Source organism: Chinchilla lanigera, unplaced genomic scaffold (genome assembly GCF_000276665.1).
Source record: "Chinchilla lanigera isolate Chin_1 unplaced genomic scaffold, ChiLan1.0 scaffold00160, whole genome shotgun sequence".
Lineage (NCBI taxonomy): Eukaryota > Metazoa > Chordata > Mammalia > Rodentia > Chinchillidae > Chinchilla > Chinchilla lanigera.
Genome location: NW_004955561.1, coordinates 460,016 through 486,954, shown reverse-complemented (window position 1 = coordinate 486,954; position 26,939 = coordinate 460,016). Strand labels below are relative to the sequence as shown.

General features: G+C 39.4%; 1 protein-coding gene across 6 annotated transcripts in view; it reads left to right on the top strand.

Moving 5' to 3' along the window:
* Positions 1-23,369, top strand: part of Rad18 (RAD18 E3 ubiquitin protein ligase) — a 138,769-nt gene extending 115,400 nt beyond the window's left edge. For 4 of the 6 annotated variants that reach the window (XM_013509105.1, XM_013509107.1, XM_013509104.1 and 1 more), the window contains exons 13-14: positions 11,245-11,307; positions 22,510-23,369. In XM_013509105.1, coding sequence (XP_013364559.1) covers positions 11,245-11,307; positions 22,510-22,612 — 166 coding nt within the window. In that variant the 3' untranslated portion in view covers positions 22,613-23,369. Of the gene's footprint in view, positions 1-9,876; positions 10,396-11,244; positions 11,308-22,509 lie in introns of those variants that run through there. The other 2 variants (XM_013509108.1, XM_013509110.1) reach the window with 2 other exon arrangements.
* The last annotated feature ends 3,570 nt before the right edge of the window (positions 23,370-26,939 follow it).

The window sequence follows — 26,939 nt, the reverse complement described above, 5'->3', positions numbered from 1 at the left end:
AGATAAAAGAGCAGTTTAGAGGATCTACTTTTATCTAAAGTGTTTAGGACACAAAAATGTGCACGATTTAAGGAGTTTTCTTTCCTCAGGTGTCGCCAGGAAGGCCAATCTTCTCCACGAGTCTCAGGACTGAGTTCTCCGTGCCAGTAGCATGAGAAATTTAGCTTGAGATCTTGTGTGGGTCCATTTGGTGCTTTCATATACAAGCAGTCATTTTCTAGGGACTTGGGAGTCTCTAATGGCTGGAAAGGAAAAGCCTAAGCTACAGAAGCTTATAGAGAGGAAGAGAGAAAAAGGGAGGAAAAGGAGATAAACTATACTTCAGAAGGCAGGGGGTTGAGGCAAGTGGGGATGAAAATGCCTCTGGCTGGATTTACCAATGTGGCCGTTCTGTGTGTCTTTGTACCTCTAGTCCCTGGCTTCTCCGAGAGATCATGTCACCGAGCTGGGTCTGAGAGTCCCCTGCAGCTGAAATAAGGGACCGGACTCACTCTTTTATAGAATAAGTTTGCAGATTCACTGATTCTGATCACAGCAAAAGAATTTTCAGAAAGAGTTTATCAGGTAGAGGTTTTAAGACATATTCAAGAGGACATTGCAAGTGCTCAGAGAAGTGAGATCCCTGGAATGCAAGCATTAAAAATTAGATAGTAAGCTGAGAAGTCACTGCTGATAGTAATTTCTTTTCATGGAGGGATGGATGGAAGTCTAGAGATGTGAAGTAGTTTATCTAAAGGGCTGCAGTGAATAATAACGTGGGCTGATTCTAAGTTCTTCCCCATCTCAAAACAAGTTGCATTAGAATTTTGACTGCTCATATTTTAGACCATTATTGCTTCCTCTGCATTAGGAAAGGAGAATTAAGAATGTAATGAAACAGTTCAAATTAGACCCAGAATGACCCCACATGCTCTGGCTCCCCTGTGATGGGCTGCCTCTGCTGCCTGTCCTGGCAAGTGTAATGATTGTGAGGGAGTGCCCTGCAGCACTCCACAAAGTGTCTTCACGGCTTGACTGTCTCGCCTGGCCAGAGGAGGTGCAGTGTTAATTTGCACGTCTTTGCTATTCTCTTTACTGCAGCACAAATACAGTCTGGGACATGGTTACATATTAAATTGCTGATTTGGCTTATTTTGAGTCATTTTACCATGTAAATGGTACACACTGTTCTTATATCTCAGAGGAAGTCAAGTGTTGAAGGTTAGCATAGCAGGTTTTAGTTGCAGAAAACTTTTTTTGAGATGATTCTGCAGAAGCCAAATTTAGAAACCTTTAAGATGTCATTAATGTGTGGTTGTACTGTGCTTCTCTTATCCTAAGAGACACATCTTATTAGAGCCATTACACTCTGTTACTGGGGTGTGGGTAATAGTGCACATAAAAAGTTAGAAATACACACAAATCATTAAAAGCTTAGGGTAAATATAGTTTGGGAGGGATAATTCTTATGTGCTTTTTGTAAATGAATGACAGGAGGAAGAAACCACTGCACAGGCTTTTGTGAGGACAAGAGTCCCATGATTTAATACCTGTGTACAGGCAGACAGGGTGAAAAGACTGTCCTTAGGGAACAAAGACAGTGGATTTCTTTATAGGGCTTGAGAGAAGGCCAGGGACATTAGGTGAGAAGGTTTTAGCAAACATCTGTGGTCAGAGTCCTCAGGGTGTCAAGTATAAATGTTTGGATGTCTTTAAATGTCTTGGGGTTTGGAAGATTCCATGCTCCACATTATTTCTTTTTATGACATCCTGTGTTTGCCAAGGACAGCTGCACCCAAGGGCAACTGTACCTGATGCTGAACTGAGTTTTCTCTAAGAACAATGGTGTTGCTGACAAACAGGGTGGGTGCTGGGAAAGTCATGTCCAGATCAAGCCTGACACTTCTGGTCATTTAGTCTAAAGCTTCATTTCATGTGCAGACTGAGTCCCAAGTCCCCAGACTGAGTCTAATGCCTAACACCAGTCATATAAGTAAGTTTAGAATTCCCCAGGAACAGACAGAAGACTGACACTTTTCCGCCTGAGCTGTGATGTTGTTGTGGGTGTTGCTGTTGGCCTCTTGCATTGGCTGAACGTGCTGAATGTGCAGTCTCACACAGCGTGACAGCGTGGCTCTGCAGAAAGGGCCTTGGTGAGCAGAGGGCCCGCGTCCCCAGCCTCAGACGCAACCCCTCTGCCTGTGGCCAAGGCACTTACAATCAAATCAAAGCTTGAGTAATGGGGGCAATTTTCATCTGTGTGATGTTGCTATTTATTTTATTTTACTTATAGGGACTGGGTGCTGTAGCATATTATTAGGATCTGTTTATCTTTCAGTATTGATTTTTATTTGTGTCCATCCTTTATTACACTGATAGTTGTAAAAATAAAAGCAAAATAAAGCATCATGATTTTGTTTCCCTGCTCATGTAACTTGATAGTTTAAGTATCTTGTTGTAGCAGTGAATATTTCGGTAATTTAAAAAATTTCCCCTTACATTAGATTCCTAGAGTTGATATCTTCTTTTGGTTCTTAAGTTTGTAATTTAAACATAAACACAGATACTTAATTCTATTTTAAACTTCAATTTTTCCATAGAGCGAAGAGAACTTCAGTATTTGGGAGTAACTCAGTTTTCTTTTATTTCTTTTTCCTTAAAAAAATACATGCAGCACTTTTGTAAGGATTTAAAGTCACTGACCTAGCAGGACTGCTTCTCTCTTTAATACGGTATCTGTAGCCCTTTCCTGGACACCAATAGACCACGACAGTAGCACACAGGATAAAGAGATGATGCTAGAGGCAAGAGGGGGGTTCTGCTGTGGGCTTCACCCTAGGTCTCACCAGGTGAGGACTCACGCGTATGCATCACCAGCCCTTCCTTGGAAAAGGGGAGACCACACCAGTTAGGAAACTGCTTGTATGTGCTGTATGTATACCCTATTAAATGATGAGTGGATGGATGTAACTAGGCAACAGGGAGGTAGGTCTATGGCAGATTAGAAGGGGAATCTAGAGATGGAGGGAGGGAAAAGGAGGGGAAGTAAAAAGAATTAAGACGTACATTTACCAACTCCCAGTGATTACTGTCATCATTATGTACTGTGAATATGCACCAATACAATTTTTAAAAAAAATTTTAAAGAGACTTTCTTGAGTAGAAATGACGGCAGCAGCATTTCAAATGAGACCTGACAGCAGCAAGGTTTGGTGTTTCTGACAAGTAAAACATGATCCTAATGAAAGAGAAAGCCAGGTTTCTGAGCTCAAGGATAATGCTTTCTCTTCCTTGGTTTTACTGTTCTCCAGATGCTTGGAAGGCACCACAGCCACATAAATAAAGTTTTGTATTTGTTGAAATGGAATTAAATGAACAGATGAAGTATTAAAAGTGACAAGCTTACAAGTTTCTACAGTCCATTATTTTCACATAACAAAACGTTAGAGTATAAAGCACATAATCAAGGAAAAGTCTAGGGGTGCTACTTATCAGGGTAGAATGCTTCACATCCGGGGATGCCTCAGCTGTCAAACTCAACTCATTCCAAATTCGTGTTTGAACACTGTAATACCCGAGAACTGAATATATTTTCCCATAAGAAATAATGGAAAACCAAATAAATGGTTGTGAGGGCCAAAAATTTCACTTAAAAATTCATTTTTCCAAGACTTTAAGAGATTTCTCAATGATTTCTTTCTTTCACTCTATTGTGGTTTTCAGTTCTCCTCAGGTTTACTGTAGGTATTACTGACTTTCTTTGGAGCCATGTTTACATTTTATGCAAATAAAATGCAAAGAAAAAGCACACTGTCGAGTGTTTTAGTACTAACACCAGCACTGTATGTTGTCCGGGGAGAGCAGCAGCCCCTTGTGTCCATGGCAAGATGCAAGGTAGGACTCACTCTTGGCCCATACAGGATTTTTCAGTTGGATTTTTGGTTCCACCATCAAGCAAAATTACAAACGTGGAGCGGTTTTTTTGATTTGTTTTGTTTTTTTTAACTTTGCTGGTCCAGTAGTGGAAAGTTTGAGCTTGGAGCTATTTGACAACTGAGGTATCACTGTATTTAAGTGTGAAAAAGTATCACTATATACATTAAATAGATGATTTTCAGATTTGTAATCTTTTAATAATGAGTGCTAAATATCTTCTCAGTGGAAAACTCTGGCTCTGCAATTTAGAATTCTGTTATGGTTTGTGTCTAGATGTCCATCCCCGCAAGCCTCTTGCAGTCATTGGGGGTGAGCTTTACAGAGGTGGCTGAGTCTAGAGTGAGTACTGCTAGGATTAAGGGTGTGTGGTCAGTTCACTGATTGGTTTGGCACTGCTCTAATCCCAGAAGCCTAGACAGAGTGTGAAGGGGCATAAAGATGCTGTTAAGATTTGGTTGTTGCTTTTGCTGTCTTCTGCCCACCATGAACTGTTCCCCTCTGCAAACCACCCCACTCTGGAGCCAGCCAATTATGGACTAAAACTTCTACAAATTGTGAGCTAAATAAACCTTTACTTCTTTAGCCTTGGGCATCACATATTTTGTCTCGGCAATGAGAAAGGTAATTAAGCCTGGCTTAGAAGAAGGCTTGCCCAGATATAGTTAAAAGGCTTGAGTTAATTTACCCTATTTGCACATGAAAGAACTGTGTGGGCTGGAGAAGTCAGAAAAGAGGGAACAGACTTGGCTATTGTATTTTGAACTTTTTCAGAGTTTTTTAGCACTAGATCTAAAAACAAAAAACACCTTTAGATCATTTATTTATTTATTTATTCTTTTAGGACTAGATCTAAAAACAAAAAACACCTTTAGATCATTTATTTATTCTTTTAGGACTAGATCTAAAAACAAAAAACACCTTTAGATCATTTATTTGCTAGGATGCTCAGATCTGGAAATAGTTCTTGTTGTAGAAATCATGGTATAATTTAGTACACATATTTTTGGCAAGAAATAAAGGGATGATAATCCTTTCTTTCTTATCATTTACAGAGATTCAATAGTCTTTTAAAAAACATTCAAGAGTGGTTATTTTTTTGAGCACACAGAAACCTAATTTAAAAAAATTGACAAAAGTCATGAACAGTTTGTGAAAAGCCAAATGCAAATTGAAATCATTTCTTACCTGTGAGTTAGCATGTATCTTTTGTTTTGCTTTAGTTTTGGTTTTGTTTTTGAGACCAAACTATGGGTGTCAGTGTGTAGCCCAAGCTGGCTTTGAATTCATATCAGTCCTCCTGCCTCAGCCTCTCAGGTGCTATGATTATAGGCATATTCCACGACGCTTGGCTCTGGAGCATACGTCGTAGTGTTTCAGAGTAACACTGTGGGGAAGTAGGGAAGTATCACAGTCCATAAGGACAGGAATTGTCCCAAAATACCATTATTTCACCTTTACTCAGGACTTGGATGAATTTGCCCTGCAGAAATACCTGTACATGGCACACGGAGTGGTTCATTGCATTATTCTTTATAATAACCAAAGATTGGAAAATACTCAATTCTTCATCAGTGGATGCTGACTGATTAAGCTAGTACCATACATCCACTTACTAAAATACCTTGTGATTGTTAAAAAGGAAGATCTCTAAGTGCTAATAGAAATTTCCAGGATATGTTAGTAATCTAAAGCTCCAACATTCAGAACAAAAGTTATATAGCATCCTATTTCTTTCTTGATAAGAGAAAATTTTGTATGCTAATTTTTGTTTTGTTTTACATAAAACAAACTAATAAAAAATAAAAAACTAATAAAAGTGGTTACATTTTGGAGATAAAGGGAAATGGGGTGGATGGGAACAAAGGAAGAAATGAAACTTCTTGGTATATATCTTTTCATGTCATTTTGATTTTGAACCACAAAGTGCAGGTACTCTTAAAAGTTCTGGAAGTTGCTGTCTTATCAGTGTTATCATAAATTGGTTAATAGAATTTGGTGGTACAGACAATAAAGTGGTACAGATATACTAAAAGGATTTTGTAATATACTAAAGGGAGTATTGGAATAATTAGAAAAAATATTAAATAATTGTTTATATTTCTGGTCAAACTAAGAGAAACAGTATCTAAAGAAAACATCAAAATAACAGTAAACTAAGTGGTAAGTATATATAGTAATTCAGTGATAGGGTATTTTTTAAGATCTTCATAATTGCTATTAGGTTTGACATTACATCTAGATTTTTAACTAAAAAATGTGAAGTGGGTGTGGTGGTGCTGTAATTCCAGCACTTGGGACCCTCTTCCTGAGGCAAGAAGATCACTGAGAGTTTGAGGCCAGCCTAGGCTACATAGTGAGTTCAAGACCAGCCTGAACTACATAGTGAGACCCTGTGTCCCCTGCACTCAAAAAAAGGACATTTAATGAATTCAATGTTGCTACAAAATATTTTTCTACTAATACATATTACTGCTTTATTTTTTATGATAGACTTTTTTTCTGGGGGTATTTATGAAATTCCAAATAAATGCCCCTGAAAGTTAATTGTTCATCCTGTTTTAGGTCATGAGTTCTGTTTGTTCAAAGTTTCTAGAAAAAATGTAGGAACATGGAATAGTTGCTTAGTATCTTTTGCATTCTCAGGGAGCTTAAATAGGGTGGTACATGAGGTAGACATCTTTGGGTGAGTGGCACATTTATTTTGAGGATGTATCTTCATCTGAGATACTCTCACCTGTGAGTACCTGAACTTCATGCAGCCCCACGAGATCCATGTACCAGCAGTCAGTTCTTATATTATTGTGGGAGTTTAACGCAGCCTCTGGAAAGATGTCTGGCCTGTGGGCCATTACTGAATAATATCACTAAGCTTCCATTTCCTTATTGATTAAAAAAAAAGAGTCGTTCTTTTCAAATTTTTTTCCATGCCAACCTCTTTAGATGACTCTAAAAACCAAATGAGATGACCATAGATTATGTCTGCTTTGTAATGTGATACAAGCTTAGTTATTTTTGCATGGCCTCATCTCTTACTAAAGCTTTCGCATGTATTACTTGATTGTAAGTTCTTTCTTTTCATTATCTTTTATTTATTTTTGTTCGTTTTTAATACTGCATATACTCAATGATATTCAAATTGACGCCACAATTAAAGGAAGAGATTGGGGAGGAGGGATAAATATTAGATAATAGAAAAATTCCACTTATGAGTAATCTTTAATCCACAGGATTTTATAGCAGATGTTTGCATTTTCCCCACCCCACATTACCCTTTGTACCTGCCATGCTGGATAAATAAGAAAGTCTGATGAATTTGTACACTAGTGTCATAGAAACCATGGAAATGAAAGATTTAAATGGTGTACATAGTCATTGGATTTCCCGGCACAATTTGAAATAGAGTGCTGAAATTGACATTGTTGAAACAGTACCTAAATAATTATTTAGGTAACTCAGACGCAAGCCTATTTTATGAAAATGGAATTGGCATTTGTTGAACACATACTGTGTGTCAGGCTCTTTAGAAAGATCAGCTAGGAGCAGACACCTGGAAATAAGGTCTGGATGATATGAAAAATTAAGTGTGGGGTAACTAAGCATACTAATATCTTCCAGAAGAGAATTTGGGAACTCAGAGAATCCAAGGTTGATTATTTTTTACCAGTGAGACTTCCTCATGTGTAATCTGTATAATAATATCCAGACCACTGATGAAATCAGGGCATGATTTGATTGTCCTTAAAGAAGCTGTAACTTTCATGTGCCAGACCTCAGGTTTATCCACCTTCTTAGAATGTGGTCTTCTAGAATGTTCTGAACCCAAGAGAAGAGAAGCTCAAGTTCATGCTAAAAAAGTTCCTTGCCTGACACTTAAAAGTTACAGTTGTGTAGCTTGTGCATACTCTGACCCCAAGTATACAGGCGTGTGTAATTAATTTTCTCCTGTGAGGATTTTAAAAGATGGCTTGAAGGTATATTAAGGGAATTTTGATCTTTAAGGCATATTAAAATGATTAAGACCTCAAAAATATTAATTGCTTTTGCCCACAAGGAATAGATCTGTGAGTGATAATTTTAGTAACACTGACATTTATGCCTCAACTCTTTGTAAAATCCTATTTGTAAAACTGTGTTTAATTTCAGGACTGTGGCTTTTGAGTAGAATATAGTCACATATATTACTTTAAGAAGGAACCAGCAGGTCTGTCTGGTATTTCAGTGTCTTAGCGTCAACCTTACTTAGTAATTCAGAGGTGACTAGAACTGGAGTAACAGATACCGCAGAAAATCCTGCAGCTTGGTTGTAGGAAAAGTCACCCTTCTCCAACTTTTGTCAGTCCATCATGGTTTGAGGGTCGCTCAGTGGAGCGCCAGAGAGAGAGCAGAAAGAGAGGGAAGTAGGGGTTGAGGGCTTTAGGGGTGTCAGCCTGGCTGGACAGTGGGATTGGTTCAGGGAGAGAGGAGATTGCAGGCCGCTCAGAGATGTGCTTTTTATAAACCTCCACCATCTGTTTCCACTGAGGTAGCTTGGCAGAACCTCTCAGGTTTATGCCATTAGTGTACACAAATATTTTCCTTGAACAAACCAGTGATTTGTGCTGGTAATTTGAAAGTCGCTAGGATGAGGTGAATTGGACAGACTCCACTGGGTTAGTTGATAGACTTGGCCATTCTGCTTACTTAGCTAGAATGGTAAGGATGCTTTGTAACTTTCCTGTTTAAAAAAAAAGTAAATTGTGTGCGTGCGTGTATTTTATGGGTAAGAGTGTGGGGAGGGGAATGGTAGGCAGGAGGCTAACTTGACTCTTTTCTGTGTGACAACTACAGAATCCAGAGCCACGTGATCACCCTGGTTCCCGTTCCCCAGCTCATTGGCACTCAGCAGGAAGGATAGCAGCCCCAGGGGAGTAAGGATGGGAGTGGTACATTCCTGTAATCCCAGCTACTGAGGGACTGATGCAGGAAGGTTGCAGGTTCAAGACCAGCCTGAACAATTTAGTGTGCCCTGTCTCAAAATAAATTGTGAAAACAGAGTTGTGTATACAGCTTAATGGTAGGGGCCCTGGTCCAATCCTCAGTAGTGCTCAAAGAAAAGAACTGGTTGTGGGATGGATGGAACAAGAAAACCTTACTCTTTTTATATGCAAAGCACAGATACATACATACAGAACATAAAAGGATAGATATATTTGTGCTATTAAACTTTCATGAGGAGAGTTGGAGGGAAAAAAAGAAGTCTAAAAAGGCTCCTATGGGAACAATAATGAAGAAAGGCTGAGAAATGCCTCTGTTAATTCTACCCAGGCATGAAGAATGGACGGCTTGGGGTAGAAAGGAGGAAATGGAAAAGTTAGGGTAAAGCAGCCTGTGTGTTCTTATGAACTGGAACAGTTGTTTCTGAAGTAAGGAGATAAAAGAGCTGAGATCTTGTGAGTGGGAGGTTCAGAGCCCCTTTGGTGTGAGTGGGATGGCAGTGAATAGCATCTTCCTCAGTGAGTGGTGTGGGCCTGTCTCTTAGGATAGTGACAAAGTTGGTGAAATCTGCTTAATGTCCTTCAGGGTCTTCTACTTTTCCTCCTTCTCTCTTAATAAAAACTACATCTATACAGTTGTTTAGTGGGGAAGCCTACCTAAGCTTTTATGTTGAGGAATTTTTAGGTAAAATAGATGATACATTAATGTGCTGACTGTTCTCGGGAGCACTGGCCCCTGAGCAGGGCCCATCCCAGTGTCAAGAGTAGCAGGTGCATAGGGACCGCCAGATCAGTGGTTCCCACTCAGGGGCTGAAAGGATAGGCACAGTGCACACATACACAAAGGGAAATTGTTTCTGGACAAACAGAGTCTCACAAATGCACATACTACTATTTTAAGAACATATACATGTGCTGCTACACTGAATAAATACACAATAAAAGTATTATTGAATGTATAATTGTTCTTTATCATTTTTTTTTTCAGATACTAGAAACACTGCTACTTCATGTGACCCTCACATCCTGCAAAGTCTGGGAACTGTTGTGTGAGATGTGTTAGAGGGGTGCACACTTGCAGTGTGAGGGGTCTCCACACCAGAACATGATGCATGGGAGTCACAGTCAGGGTGACCCTACCTGTAACCCCTTGAGAGTGCTGGGAGCTTGAGGGGAAGTCCCGGACTCTGTTGAATGACTCTGTGGTCTTTTTTTTGTTCAGGCATCGTACACAAACATTGCTACAAAATATTGTGAGAAACTTCACGAATTTCCTCCCCCAAACCCACACAGATATTCCCAGTGCCAAGCCATAACACGTCTTTCTCTTTTGAGGGCCTATACTCTGTTCTCTTTGAGTGGCCCATAAACTTCCTTATGCTTGAAAACAAAACAAAGTGGTTTGTCAGAAGTGTTTGAGAATGATTTGTTCGTACTTAAATCTTTGTAATTTTAAACTTTTGTTGTATTATTAGAGTGTCATTAAAATGCGATTGGCATGAGCATTTCCAAGTCTGTTGTTTCTTATCTGAGAGAGAATGGGATTTGTTTTAGTCTTCTGTACTCCACAGAGTAGGTGAGAGTCACTTCTGAGTTGTGCCATATATTGCTTGTGGCATTGGATGTGTTGGGTGTCTAGGAGAAGTGCTTTTTTTGATATTGATGTATGCATATCCTTTCTAAAAATAATTTTGTATTGATTTGGGAAAGAACAAGATCCTAAAAGCCTTAACGGAGTTTGTTCTATTTCTATTAAGGCACAGATACAGTTCTTTAGGCCATGTTACACTTATAATTAATTACCATTATGAGCCATGTTCAAATGAATTAAGTTTCATTTTGTTTACAAAGGGACTAAAAGCTATTTAGGAACTCATGAATCTTATTACTAGAATTTATTTTTCAGTTTTTTTCTTCCCCCATGGTGCTATGGATTGAATAAAACACAGTTTGATCTTTGGTTGATACAGAGAAGTAAAAAGCCTCATGATGGTATTCCATTTAGATCTAGGTTTTATGTTGAGGAATTTATTTGAGCTTTAGTAATTTTTTCATTATTGATAATTTATTGTTTTTATAGCTTTATTGAAATTCAAATGTTGTATAATAAACTAAGTGTTTAAAGGGCAGTCTGGTTGAGTTTCCATGTGTGGATGCAGCTTTGAAACTGTCTTCATGCTTGAGATGGTGAACCCCCCCCAACCAAGTGATTTTGTGCCATTTGTCACCCTCACTCACCAACCCCAGGCAAGTTTGTCCTTTGTCACAAGAGACTACTTGGTACTTTCTAGAATTTTATATAAGTGGAACCATGCAGTTTTATCATCTGGCAATGCTGACGTGCATATCATTTTAGTTCTAGTTCAGACATCATAAGAGATCTTCTGGCAGAAGAGGAGGCCTGGGAAGCATCACACAAGTGAGTTCTCATAATCAAGTAATAAACATGTATTTTGAGCTGAAAAGCGATGATTCCATGCAGCTGATTTGTAAACAAATGAATGCTTGTACTTTCTGGTTTGAGAAGATAATCCACACCTGAGGTAAAGATTTCCAATTTACCACTTGTTTCTATACATTTCTGCTTTAAAAGATTGGAGTCCTAGTGTAATAATCCTAGTTACTTATCAGAAGTTGTTTCTGTAAGTGTAAATTATTCCTGTGGACAGTTTAATCCATAAAACACTGACTCAAAGTCATTAGAAACTTTAAATCCTCCCTTTTATAAAGAAAGTAGGAGCTGTCATATGGGAATCCTTATCTTCCTAATACAAAACATGTAAGTCTGCCTGTGTTGGTACATATGTTGTCCTCATTCTCTCCACTTATAACAAAGGGATGGGTCTCCTCCCGAGGCTAATGCTTTCTTCTCCCCATTCCTTCCCTCTTGTCTAGAAGTGCATCAGCTGTGTCTTATTTAATTTTCAGTAGGCATTGGTAGCCTCTGTAGCTACTGTAATGGCAAAAATCGGGTTGTATTCCACAAGAAACAGAAGGACTCTATTGGGAACAAACAGAGCCTTATTAATTTGAGGCTAGCCACCCTTCATCCCTGACTTGCAAGTCAGGGAAGTGGGCCTGGGCCTGCCTTTGTTTTCACCTTATAGGCACTTTTGGTTTCCATGGTAACAGATTGGACTGTTGCAGCCCTGGCCACACCTTGTTTTCCTTGTGCCACCTAACCAGGTCAGGCTCCGGTCATGAGCCCAACAACAATGATTTATACTTTTTTATACTCTGTTCTATATGTCCCTCTTAGATAACCATACATTTTCTTTATGGTTACAGTGTTTATCTAGGGCCAGGGAAGGGATAAAGCAACCCAGGCAGGGTCATTAGGTGGTTATCTGGGCCTAAGTGTTCTTTGTCTTTGGAGAAGCATTCCAGGACTAAGTCAGGACTGCAAAGTTAACTTTTTACAACCCCTCCGGGATGCTTCTCAAAACACATTTTGAGGCTTGCACTAAGACTAGACTTATTCTATCTTAAAATGATTGCTGAGAGTCACCATCCCCTACACTGTGAGTGTAATACGATAAATGGTGTCTACACTTGGACTTTTTTATTTCCTTATCTCCCTTTTACCTTCTAATATATTCAGCCAGTCCTATCATCCTTCTGAACTTCACCAGCTGTCTTACTTTTCTCTCATTGCTGAGACAAAATGCCCAACACCCAGAATTAAGGAAGGAAAGGCTTATTTAGCTCACAGTTTGTGGAGGTTGCAGTCCATACTCGGCTGGCTCCAAGGCAAAGTGGCACGTGGCAGAGGGCAACAGTTCACGGTGGGGGAAGACAGCAAAAGCAACAAGAGCAAAAAGGTGGCGGGGGGGCGCGGAAGGAGGAGGAAGTCTCTTCTTGCACAGGCTCAGGATCTAGAACTGCTGAGTCACTTAGCTAAGCCTCTAGACTCCTCAAGTTGACACAGTGTATCAACCATAACACCAGCCCACTGAAGACCTCCAAGTGTTGCTAAATCCAAAGGACAGTTTTGAAACCTCCTCATACATGGCTTCTTAGCAATATCTGATACTACAGATCTGTTCACTTTCCTGAAAATTCTCCTTTCCTTGGCTTCTGAGATACAATACTCTGGTTTCCCTCTTACTTTTCCAGCTGTTTCCTTTCTACCTCCTTCACTGGTTCATCTTCAACAAGAACATTAGGTGCTGATGTTGGTCAAGATTAAACTGATTTGCTAGTAAGTTTATGACTCCTGCCCAGACCTTTCCAGAGCTCCAGACACATACCCAACTGTGTACTTGTTGCCTTCTCTTACTTTTTTTTTTTTTTTTTTTTTTTTTTTGAGACAAGGTCTCGCTGTGCAGTTCAGTCTGGCCTTGAGCTCAGTTGGTAGCCCAGGCTGACCTCCCAAGGAACTCCCAAGGATCCTCCTGTGTCCTAAGTGCTGGGATTACAGGTGTGCACCACCACACCCAGCCCTCTTAGATATTTTTGATACCTCAAAAAATGCAAATTTTTTACAATCACGTATCTACTCTTCACTCCTCCATGAAGGATTTTTAAAACAAAATAAAAATACCATTCTTTTCCATTGTTCCTTTTCAGCCAGTTTTTTAAGGCAAAAAAATCTGGTTGGAGGGCCAGGGATGTAGCTCAGCGGCTCATCGGCACAATGCCTGCTTGGCAAGCACAAGGTCCTGAGTTCAGTTCCTGGTACCAAAAAAAAAAAATCTAGTTTTCATTTATGACATCTTGTTCTGAATGGCCTGTTTGTCCAGTCTGCCCAGTTCCATAGGTTTTGGGGAGACTATCAGTTTGTTACCACCTCTCATCATTCTAATCTATGCTTCTGTCATCCTAACTGCACAACAGCCTCTTAATGTGTCTCTACTCATTTCCTCTGGGTTCTCTACAGTGTGATCATCATCCTGCAGTTACAGTGATCTTTTTACGGTACAGATTTCGTCACTGTTACTCACCCTCTGTGTTAAAAGCCTATAGCTTCTTGTTCCTCTTTAACATGCTTCAAAAGGTCCTACACAAGCAAGTCTCCTCCTGATCCATCTCTTAAATCACAGTAGTGTTTTACGAAAATTTGAGATACTGACTGCATTACTTTTTCCCTAACAATATTTAAGTAAATTCTGGGAGGAGAGGTTACTTTGGTAGTGGTTCTTTTTGTATCATTCATGCTGAACTAAACCCTGACACCAATGACTGTAAAAAACTGTAACTCAGAACCCCTGAGCTAAGCCTATTCTTGATAATGATGACCTCTTAAAATCACTAATATCAGAAAGCACTAGGGATACCGTTCCCACTACTTACGACAATGGATAACTATTAAAGCAGGGAGCACATAAGCACTCATCGAGTCCAGATACTTCGTTTTATAGAGCAGGGAGCTGAGCTTCTGAAAGGATAGTTGACTGGGTCAAGGACCACAGCTAGATAGTGGCACCGCCAGGGTCAGAATCTAGACTGTATAAGGCAGTTTTAACAACCATGATTTTTGGTATGTACTTGCTTATGCCATAACATAGTTTTTGAGACAGGACCAGGAAACACTTTCACAGGCTTATTTTGTAACAAAATGTGGCAGTATTTTGTGTTGCTATAAGTGGCATATTTGAGGTATTAATCCTAGAACATACTATTTCAGTTCTAACACGTTTTCTCCTGAATCTGCACATGATTTAGAGCAGTAGTGGCAAATTGATGGCACACATGTTATTGTGTTTTTAAGATAAAAGATATTACTATAAGGTTGTTTTTTCTAAACTAAACCCTAAGTATTCAGGTTTAATTGCAGTGTTGGTACTTTGTGATAAATACATGGGTTCTGGTTTGCAGTCTGGGTACTCATCTCTAAAAGATTCACCATCACTGATTTAGAAGTCTCATTTGGAACTTATTGCTCCATATAAAGCAATATTATATAAGCAACAGAAAAATTTCCTGTAGTTTGCTCTTAAGCTCTTGTGTCTGTAAATATGGGTTCATATAATTGTTTCAGGTTATATTTTCTTCTTTATGAGATGATCAGGCAGGTATGGGCATAAGAGGACCCAGAAAGGCCCAGGAAAATCATGTTTCTTATACACATAGGTCCAAGGGACATCGTACACCCCTCAGGGCTACATAAGGAAGACTCCAGGCTGGCCAGGAAGTAGGAGACAGTGGCACGGGAGAATATTAGACCAGAGGCTTTACTAAGGTTTCTGCAGGTGAACCGTTGTGGACTAATTTGAATAATTTCAGCAGACTCCAAGTTAAAAGCATAGCCCGTGTTACCAGTACCTGGCCCTGGGGTGATAATGGCAGAGAAATATTACCTCCTACCTTGGAGGGCCAAATGCAGAAGGTATGGCACTGGGCTGCTTAGTTTGCTTCTGGCTGGGTATTTGCTATAGCTAAGGATTGGCGAGCCTTTCCCTAACCCACTAGGGGCGGTTGCCCAGCCAGCAAGACTTTATGTGGTGTCAAACATTGTCATCACACACACACACACACACACACACACACACACACTACAAGCTATAAGATGTATTTACATTGAACAGAGTGAAACTAGGAAGAAGAATGCTTCAGTGATGTCATTTCATGTTTCATGCCCTGGTATCCTTGCATGGATTGAGAAGAACCTGGAGAAGTGTGTGTACAGTGGGTTTTGTACTCTCAAAACACTCCCTCTTGGAATGTGTGCGTTTTGAACCCAGCCACCATGCTGTGGTAAGTCCAGCCTTAGACATGAGGAGAGGCCAACTGCAGGGGTACTAAGAACCCAGCCATCACCTCTGACTGACCTCCCAGCCAATGTAGTCAGCATCTGCTTACTTGTTGTTGAAGTGAGCTACCTTGGAAGTGGATCCTCCAGGTTCATTTAAGCTGTCTGTTCTGACCTGAGCTCTCCCCAGGTCTCAAAAGCATGAGTAAATTAATGATCATGTTTTATGCCTCTAAAGTTTGAGAATGGCTTGAGCAATAGATAATTGAAACAGACATTAAGCAGAAACAGTTTTAGTTTTTAATTGCTGTGTAACAAACTGCCGTAAACCCTTGTAGCATAAACTACAACCATTCTTCAGTTTGAGCGAGGCCCCGATGATACAGTCAGCTTGCAGGCTGGCAGGAGCTGTGTTAGCTGTGCTGTCTGGACCTCTTTCTCTCCCTGTGTAGTTTCAGAGCCTGTTCTTCTCCATCTGGCTTCTCCAGGGATATCTTCATGTGGCCTTTGCAGCAGGTAGATGGATTTCCTGCATAGAGGAACTGCAGAGTTCTTGACTTACCTATCAATTTATTGCCTCTCAGCTCCAAATTCACCTTTTTTTTGGCCTCTTCTCTGAAAACTAAACCAGGCTGTTTAAACACTTTCCTCTTCCAGCTCTTCTGCTGTTAGGCTTTATCCATGGAGGGCACTGAGGAAGGCTTACAAGAGGAACAGGTTTTGCTTCTTGTCTGTGAATGCTCACTGGCCAGACTCTTGCAGCACTCGTGGCGTTTCTGGTGATGGCTCCTAGATGCACAGCAGCTGGCAGCCCATTGCCCCGCCTGTGGCAGTGGCCCTCAGTTAGCCGCAGTGCACACGCTTCGGCCAGGTGTGAGTCCTTCTGAGAGGGAGCTCTGCCCTGAGTGCTCTGTCTGCTCTGTCAGAGCCCTATAGGCAGTAGTTATTCCTTTTTGCTTTTTTGTATTCTGTAGAGTTCCTTTTATTTCTTACCAGGCATATCCTTGTTACTGAAAGCCCTACTGTAATGACTGTATTTCTAATTATTGTGGCCCTGATTGGACCCAGATGATAAAACTCCTAAGAGCACAAGTACAAAGGTGCTTGGGTCTATTTTGGGGGGAGGAGTGCTAGGCATCAAACCCAGGACCTTTGCACAAAACTACATCCCCAGCCCTATTTTTTTTTTTTTTAATTTTCAGACAGGGTCTCACTAAGTTCCCAGTCTAGGCTCAAATTTGCAATCCTCACGCCTCAGCCTCCCACGGTGGTGGGCATTGCCATGTCTGTTTCTCAACCCTTATTAAGACTTTATCTAAAATGAGCACCACGTCACATCTGTCATCCTGTTGAGTCACAAGATCAGCCCCATATCTCAGACAGGAACAGTGATTCATTAGGGACCACCACTGTACCAGACTCATCAGCCCCTGTGCAGCCACCACCCAGTCTGGTGTGGAGCATTCCTAGGATTTTCCTCCAAGTCAGAATCTACCCAAGATGCACACTGTTCTGCTACTATAGGGTAATCTGGCCTGGTTTTAAACCACATAAATGGAATCATATGATGTGTACTCTTTGGCACAGCACTGTGTCTGTGCCTTTTTCCGTGATTACATCTACTACTTACTTAATACTCTTCATTGCTGTATCTGTAGAATGCTTCTCTTAGTGTGATCTCCAGCCTCTTGAACAGGAAGCTCTGAGGATCAGACCCTGTATGTGACAAACCTTCAAATGATTCTGCTACATGCTGAAGTTTGGCAACCATGGTCTATAGCAATGGTGGCGAATCTGTAGCACACATGCCACAGTGGGCCATTTGTGTCAGTGAAAGCTCTAAAAGGTTTGCCATCACTACTGTATACTATTCCATTGTATGAATAAGTGACTATCCACACTGTCATTCCTACATACGTATGTGGTTTGTTTGGAGTTTGAGGCTATTATAAGACTTTAAAGAACATAATTGTAAATGTCCTCCAGTGTGTATTCATTTCTCTTGAGTATATTCCTAAGAGTAATATTGCTGGACCAAGGGTATGTGTAATCATGATTGCTAAACATGTTTCCACAGTGGTCAAATTAAACTCCCATCACCAATGGTAGTTCTAGTTGTTCCTTGTAAACTTTCTGTGTTCTTAGTCTGTGATTTTAGTCATTCTAGTGGGTGTCTAGTTATATATTGTATATATTTTCATTTTATTTTGTAAACTTCTTATTTAGATCATTCGTACTCTTTTTGTTATCTTGTCTCCTCTTTATTGTTTATGGTAGGTCTTTGTAAGTCTTTGTTGAATGTATATATTATAATCACTTTTTATTCCATGGGAATTGCCTTTTTACCCTTCTAGTGGTGTGTTTTGAAGACACATTTTAATTATTTTATCCAGTTTAGCACTTTTCCTTTATGGCTAGGTTTTTTTGCATTGTATAAGAAATTTTCCCTACCTTGAGTTCCAAAAGGCATTTTCCTACGTTGTGTTCTAGAATCCCTTTTGTATTGGTGTTTCTCATCTTTGAATATGGCATATGCACCCATTCATTTAGGTTCTTAAAGTGATTTTCTTACATATTTTATAATTTTCTGTGTATAGGCCATACACATCCTTTGTTAGATTTATTTCTGGGTATTTGGTGTTGTTTTATGTTTGAAAATACTTGTTGTATGTTTGCTTAGTTTCTCATTACTTGTTGATAGTTTATAAAACTAAGTTTGTACGCTGACCCTGTATTCAGGACTTTGATAAATTTACTTAATAATATAATAGTTTATAGATTCTTTGGTGGTTTTTACAAAGCTAGGTGTCACATCCATGTAATGCATTCTCTATCTTCTTTCATGCTTAATTATATTGGTTTAGGACCACTACTCAGGAGTTAGTTGGAAGTGGTAATAAGGGCATCATTTTCTTATTTCCAATCTTAGTGAGAAAACAGTAAATGTTTTATCTTTTATCTAGTTTTTAATATGAATGTTCAATTTTATCAAATGTTTTTTATGTATCTTGTGAGATAGACATATGATTTGTTTTTGTGGTAACTGATGAATTTTAAATGTTGCATGAGATTGGCTTTCTGAAATAAATGTACTAGATAATAGAGTTTGATTTTTTAAATATGTTATTAGACTTGGTTCTTTATTAAAGTTTTTTGTTGGTATAGCACAGCTGTATAACTTTGCTTCCTTGCAATGTATTTGACATGTTTTAGCCCTTACTCAAGATTATGCATTGGTTTCGTGAATGGTCTTTGTATCCCATACAGAGGATTGAAAGTATTTGCAGCAGGGAAACAACCAATACCACGTTTATTGGCTGGGCTATAGCTCAGCGGCATAGCACCTGACTGACAAATGCAAGGTCCTGAGTTCGATTCCCAGTACCCGCCCCCCAAAAAAACTAATACCATGTTTAGAAAAAAATCAGAACATTCAGCTGTTTAGAATGGTCCCTATTCGGACCACGCTGTGGTCAGACCAAGGGAGTCTGCTTTCCACTATGTTCTTTCTATATACCTCACCAAAAGGGGAAAGGACTGAAGTATATTCAGAGAACTAAAGGCAACTATCTGTTGAACCAAATAGAAATTCTGGTGTTGAAAGGCATACTAGCAGCATGAAAAATTCACTGAGGGGCTCAACAGCAGATTTGAGCAGTGGAAGAAAAGATGAGTGAAGCTGAAGAGAGATCAGCTGAGATTACCCATTCTGAGGAACAGAAAGAGAAGGATAAAGGATAATAGCTACCCTCGGAGACCTGTGGGACACCATCAACTGCACCAACATATGCATAGTGGAGACCTAAGGCAAAGACAGAGAAAGTGGCACAGAGTATGACAGTAAATAATGAAATTTCCCCAAACTTGATGAAAAAGACTATGCATCTCAGAAGCTCAACAAAATCCAAGTAGTATAAACACAAAGACATCCCTAGCTAGGCACATTGTAGTCAAGCTGTCAGAAGTCAAAGACAGAAAAAAATCTTAAGAGAAAAACAATTCATAGTTTAAAACAGCTCAGGTGCATGGAGGCCAAAGGCAGTAAAATGACATATTCCAAGTGCTAAAAGAAAGGGGCTGCCAACCAAGAATACTGTACAAATGTGCCCTTCAGAGATGAAGGTGAAATGAAGATGCTCCAAGAGAAACAAAAACGAGGAGAAGTGGTCACTAGGGGTCTGTTTTATATAAAATACTGAAGGGTTCAGGCCGAAATGAAAGGACACTAGACAGTAACTTGAACCCACAGGAGAAAATAAATAGTTCAGTAAAGGTAACTCCATAGGTTAATATTGAAGAGCATAGATATATTTTGGTTTGTAATTTTTTTCTCCTATTTTGAAAGACAGTTGCATAAAGCAATAATTACAGATCTATGTTGCTGAACAAACTGTGTAAAGATAGAATCTGTGTGACACTAACAGCAGAAAGGATGGGGGAAGGCACGGAGCTACTGCATATAGGAAAAAATTTTGTGTGTTGTTGACATTATGTTGGTATTAATCTGAACTAGGTACTGTTGTAAACTAACATCCTAACCCAAATCCCCAGGGCAACCGTTAAGAAAACAAATTTTAAGATATAGTAAAAGAAATGAAAGTGGCACAGTAGAAATCTGTGATGGAGGAATAAAGGAACAACAAAAGCATTAAATGTAGATGAGTATGTCTATACTGATATGAGACAAAATAGACTTTAAGATAAATGCTGCATGAAAAGTTGCATTTTATAGTGCTTTAAAATGTCAATCCATCAAGAAGAGAAATGATTAGAAACACATACACATAGCCAGACATGGTTGTGCATACCTATAATGGCACTACTCTACGATGCCACAGATAGGAGAATCACAAGTTCAAGCCCAGCCTGGGCAACTTAACAAGACCCTATCTAAAAATAAAACAAAATGCTTATATACACTTTATGAGAGCCTCAACATACATGAAACGAAAATTGAAGGGAAGGAATACTGCTTATAAAGCAACAAGGAACAAAACAACCAAAAAACTATTGGGTTGGGCCCAGACTTCCTTTATTCACTGTTTTGGTTTTTTTTTTAGGAGGAGGAAAATTTATTGTAGAAAAAGAATGGGGAATAGGGGTGGGAGAGTAGGGGAATAGGAATAGCTTCTGAGAGACAGGAGGGGTTGCTCTTATTCAGCATGACCTCCCACCTGACTGGGAGAGGCTCCTGAGGCAGCCCTTGGAAAGACCCCGTGCTCTACAGGTCATGGGCCTGCTCCCCTGGCTCTAGTCTGTCTTGGTCTTTTAAAATGTTTTGTCCAGAACTACATTCAGTGCATGCTAAATGCAGAACTTTTACCAGGGTCTCACTTAGGTCTTTCTGTATTGCTTGTTTGCTTTTTCCTGTTATAAGTGTTTTTCAAAGAACAATTTTAAAGTTTGATGAAATGTATCAATTTTTAAAATATTTTGTGGGGTTTTCTTGGCAGGGGAGTCCTGCCTAGGAAATATTAGCCTAACTTAGTATTACAAAGATTTTTCTCTTATGTCCTAAAGCTTTTAGTTTTTACGTTAAAGTCTGTAACATATTTCAAGTAACTTTTCAAATGTTGGAAGGTATGAATTGGGGTTCAATTTTTCTTTTCTGCATAGGGATCTCTAGCTGCTGCAGCACTGTAATGAAGGGACTATCCTATCTCCATTTAATAACCTTGGCATTGAGATGTGTATGTGTGAGTCACTGTTCTGCTCCATTGATCTGTCTGTCTCATAATGACTCATGCTCTTGATTACTGCAGTTTTATAGGAAGTCTTGAAGTCAGGTAGTATGAGGCCTCTAACTTTGGTTTTAGTCACTGTAACAGTTTACACTGTAACAGATTACAGTGTTATTCACTGTAACAGATTTGGGTTCACTTGTTGTGCTGCATGTTATATGGCCAAATTGTAAAGAGCATACAATTTAGCAAATTGTAAAGAGCATACAGCACCCATTTTAGTGACATCCAGAAGTTTCCGAGCCCTGAAGACCACCAGTACTCTGCCTTGTCAACTTGCCCTTCCCCACACCCCTGGCAACTCCTTCTTTGCTCCCCCTCCAAATTTGGAGAGGAAGTTTCTACCATGTCCCCAGCAGCAGTGACCCTTTGCCTGTGCCACTGCAAAGGGTTTCCTGTCCTTCCAGCTTGCATGGACTGATTTGACCTCGCCGTGCTGAGACAGTATATCTCCACCTGCACCTACGGGCCAGTGAGTTTGGCTCTTCCTTCAGTGATTTCAAGCTTTCGTGTCTTAGAAGAATCCAGGAGGCAGGCAGTGCTCAGTGGCCAAGCATGTGCTGCCAGGGTTCCACCCCCAGAACCAAAAGAAATAGGAAGAATTCACAAGAATTTTGGCTGATTTCATACCTGATTGTACAGCAGCCCTCCTCTCTCCAGGGCTCTGCTTACAGTGAGAGAAGGTGCATGGCCATCTCTCTTTAGAGGGTTCTTGGAATACTGTTTCCTAGGTTACCTTACAGTCTCAATCTCTGACAGGATCAAGAAGAGATAGGATTGGACTATCTGGCTTTTTCTCATTAGGACAGAAGAAGGTTTTTCCCCCCAATTTGACACATCAAGATATTTAACAGAAGCATAAAACTGCTAGATTTTGATTTTTCCTTTTTTTTTTTTTTTTTTTTAGTACTGGGAATCAAACTCAGGACCTTGAACTGCTAGATTTTGATTCAGTTTTATTTCTGATTCTGAATTTGTCATCTTTGAGAATTCAGTGTTTTCTCAGTTATATAATAGGAACGATGATGATGATGATAATAATAATAATAATAACAATAATAATAACATGTCACTAGAATAGAAGGCTATTGCGGGTTTCAATGAAATAATGCATGCAAAAGTATTTATAAACTAGAAATTACTATGGAATAATGACCATTGCTAAGATGTCATTTCTTCCTGTTTTTAGAAATGATCTTCAAGACGTAGAAACAAGCCCAAGACAGAATCGCCGCACAAGAGCAGCTGAAAGTGCTGAGATTGAACCAAGAAATAAACGCAATAGGAATTAGGGGACTTTTTCCAACTTTTTAATGCTATGATTAGAGTATGGTAGTTTTTATTGCTGAATGAATGTAGATTTCATATTTATAAATGACCAAGGAAAGATGTGAAATTCTAAATGTTATAGTTAACTAATTTTCATTCTTTCTGGAAAATTTCTTTCTGAAAAAGGAAAAGGTTACTACACATTGTCACTTGATCAGTTGCCTCCTCCCTCTAAAACATTGACATCCACTGTTCACCAGCTTTACTGAGTGGGAACACTGTTTTGCAGAGGGATTTGTTTAGTTTCTAAGTTTCAGGATATCCTCAAGCCATTCTCCTTTTCTTCTATGGAGAGACCAACCTGAGAAGAGGATTCTTTTCAGCCTCTGCATCATTATAAGCAGTCGAGTTAGGAATCTTTGTGTTCCACCATCATTTACATCCTTGGAGAGTATGAGAACCTGAGGCGAAGCTGCTGAATGTCTATCGCAGCAGTTCAGAATGGTGTCACCCAAGATCAGTGGAGTTGTTTGTTAGACTTGTGTTTCATGTATTGCTTGGAGTAGGATTCCAATTTACTTTTTTTTTTTTAGGATTCCAATTTAAAGTCACAAAGTTAGTATTATAATTTTTTAAGTTACGAAGTTATTGCTGTAATTTTTAAAAAGGTACAAAGTTAGTATTGCAGTTCTTAAAAGTTACAAAGTTAGCCGGGCGTGGTGGCGCACGCCTATAATCTTAGCATTTGGGAGGCTGAGGCAGGAGTTCAAGACCAGCCTGGGCTACAAAGTGAGCTCAAGGCCAGCCTGCATTGCACAGTGAGACCCTGTGTCAAAAAGACAAAAAAATAAAAAATAAAAAAGTTACAAAGTTAGTTACAATTTTTTAAAGTAAAAAACATTTAAAATCACAATAACTTTGAAATAGTAGACATTTTCTTCTGAAATAGCACTTAAAAGTGACTACTTTTAGTATTTTTTTAAGTTGAGCCAATGAAATCTCTAACACTATGAACCCCAGCTATTAAAATATGCAATAAATGAATTTGTAAATGAATAAACTGTAGGTCAAATTGAAATAATGTCTTGTGAATAATGGAGTACAGCGATCAGAAATTATTTTCTGTGTGTGCAGTGTCACCCTTTTCACATTGCTGTGGCATTTTCGAGCCAACCCAGCCCTCTGCCACTCACAACCCAAACATACCAGCTTTCCAACAGCATGACAGCAAGTGTGGCAAGGTTAAAACGTCAGATTTATGGAAGAGGTAGGGCAAGATTTGTGATTTTGCCCTTCTCAGGAGTACCTCTGTTGGCATCAGCCTTTGGGTATGCTTTGGGGTTTCTGATTGTGTAGTGTCATTATGCTAACAGTTTTGCACTGAAATCCCATGTTTGTTTTCTTCACAAGTGCCCTGAGTTTCACATGGTTAGAGAAGAATTTATCATAGTCACTGTATCTGCCTGAAGTCAAGTGGTACATTAGGAAAGCTGACAGCAGCATGCTGCCCAGTGTCTCAGTGGATCTGCAGTGAGGTAAGTGAGCAGTAGCAACAAAAAGAGGTGAACACAGGTGTGGTGTTAACACCGCTGATTTGCCAGAGTCCATGCTACAGTGAAAACTGCTTGTTTAGTTAAACAGTACACAACCCTCTGTAAATTAACCGGGAAGTGATTACTATTTTATTTTCAGCAAGAGGAGTTTTTCATGGCCCAGTAAGACCCAGAATGGAGACCAGGTGTATGAATTCCTTCAGTAAATATTTGATAATCTATTTAGTTATGTATCATTGCTATGCTGCGCATCAGGGAGCACAGAGTAACTGAAGTTGCTCAGTGGGACAGGCAGGAAGAGTTCCTACCTTAGGGGACATTTGAGCAACATGTAGAGAATTTTTATTTCATAACTGGAGATGGGGTGCAAGGCTGGTACTGACACCACAGGGAGAGGCTAGTTATGCCTCCAGCTGTTCAAATGCAGTCAGCCCCTTTCTGTGAGTCTGCTGGGGCTGCATCCCAGCATTCCACCAAGGGAGTGCTTAAGTGACAGATGCTCACTGCTCCAGTGCAGAAGACTGCAAATCTTATAATCAGTAGGCATCTTCTAATCCTCTTTCCCTGGCTTGCAAACAGCTGCCCTCTCTTTCACTGTGTCTATGCATGGTCTTTCCTCTGTGCACATGTGTCTGTGTCCTTATTTCTTGTGACAAGGACAACAGTTGTATTGGCACAGCACCTGCTGTGTGATTTCATTTTACTTCAGTTACCTCTTCCAAGACCCTATCTGTAAAGATACCCACATGATGAGGTACTGGGAGTTAGGACTTCCATCAAATGTTATTTTGAAGAGGGCACAAATTAGCCCATAATACCTCAAAATAAAGGATTAAACATTTCAAATTTCATTGGTAACAGGATTGAGAAATCCTTACGTAAATAACTCCCAAGTTTATCTGAAAGATGAGGTATAATGGGCATTTATTGAGCTTTATGTGTTAGCACTTAGGATATGTTTGATATCCATACATTAAAAATAAAATATTTTATATCAGTTTCACAGAGATTAAACTTAGGGTGTTAGATTCAAAATTGAAACTGATAAAAACTCCTAAAATTCACCTTTTAGAGAATATCTAATCAACCAAACTTACAGTCATTCATTGATTATTTATCCTTTTTACCTGCTAATCTTCTTGGATGTAACAGCTGCCAGTGGTCTTATCAACTCTAAATAGTTGTTTGGGTGCTGATGAGCTGCTATGGGTAAATCGGAAAAGGACACCCACATGGGTCTGATCTGTCAGGTGACCTTTCACCCTCTAATCTCTTCTGCCCGACAGTGAGAAGCTCTGGTCTAGTTGAAAGCAGAATTTATAAGATCATATATAATCAAAGTAATCCAGCCTTTAGTAGTGGAATCCCATGGAAGAGATTTATATGTTAAAAGAAGTAGACAAAAAGACCAGGCTTTATGGAGGATTTTCTTTTTCAATGTGCTGCTTGGCCCTGTATTATAAGCTACCCAGATTATTGCAGTAATATGCTTACTGTGCTTGAACCTTAAATTTGAGATTCTTAGGATCTCTGGGGAAAGGATATAAACCATGGGTTTCAAAATTATTAGCATCTGATAGAAGAAAATAGCAATTCTTCAAAGGAGACACACTTCTTCCTATTGTATGGGACTTTTTATTATAAAGTAATTAACATTAGAGGGAAAAGTCATAATCATTAAATTTATTACCTTTTTGATCATCTTTGATTGATTTTAGTCTTAGTGTTTTTCAGATGTCTTAAGAATAACTATCTAAGGCCATAAACAGGTCAAATTAGTATTAACACCCAAGTTACTGGGTTTATATTCCCCACCTACACTTATACCTTACTTACAGGGGACATTTTCCAAGCCCTTACTTATATTCTTGGGTATCCTCGGGCTGCAGACTATTCAGAATTCAGATAAAAGTCCATGGTTAAATATTTTGCTAGTCTCCTAAAAGATTCCTGCTACCAGCCTGCCCACCCCACACATATACCAGTGCTGTATTATGTGCACCACTGCTAGTCAGCTGGAGAGCCCTGCCTTGCCTAGAATGCAGTCTTCAGCACAATCCCAGATGCTGGGGCAGCCCTGCCACCTTGTCTGTTTTCAGCCCTCAAGGCCTTGCTTTTGTTGCCAGTGGAAATGAGAATGTGCTCTCCCAGTTGGAGTGTCTTGTGACTTGGATCCATAGTGCTTTCATGAGAAATGCATGTCCTTCCCCTCTCTCTTTTCCTGTTTCTCTGTTCTCTTTTCCCTCCCTCACTTCCCTTCCCTCTGCCATTAGGAAGATGAGTCAAGAGGTATGCAAAACAAAGAAACCCTCCCCTGGTAGAACTCCTATAGACCAGGAGGAGAGAAAAACACTAATTAGGAATTACACAAATCAACTTAGAATAAGTGCAACAGAGGAAAGGTCCAAGTCACTGTGAGAGTGTGTGACTTCTCTAAGACCAGCTCCACACACCTACACTCATGGCTTCCATTTGTCACTAAAAGTTTCCCAGTGCATTATCTGTACTCCTGAGTGGTTGATAACAGTCCGCTGGAGCACATGCCACCTTGTGCACACATATTCTATTCTTGGACACCAGTTTTTGTCCAATTATGAATAATTACAAACTGAACATTGTGATCATAATTTTTCCATATATGTGTGTACTTTTAAAGGAATTATTAGAATATTAGCTTTTAAAAAAATATGTGGCCAAGTTTTTAAAACAGGACAAAAGTTTAAAATTCTCCAGAAAGTTTGTTCTGTGAGTTTTTAAATAATGTATAATAAATGTATTGGGGCTCTTCAGTAGGAAT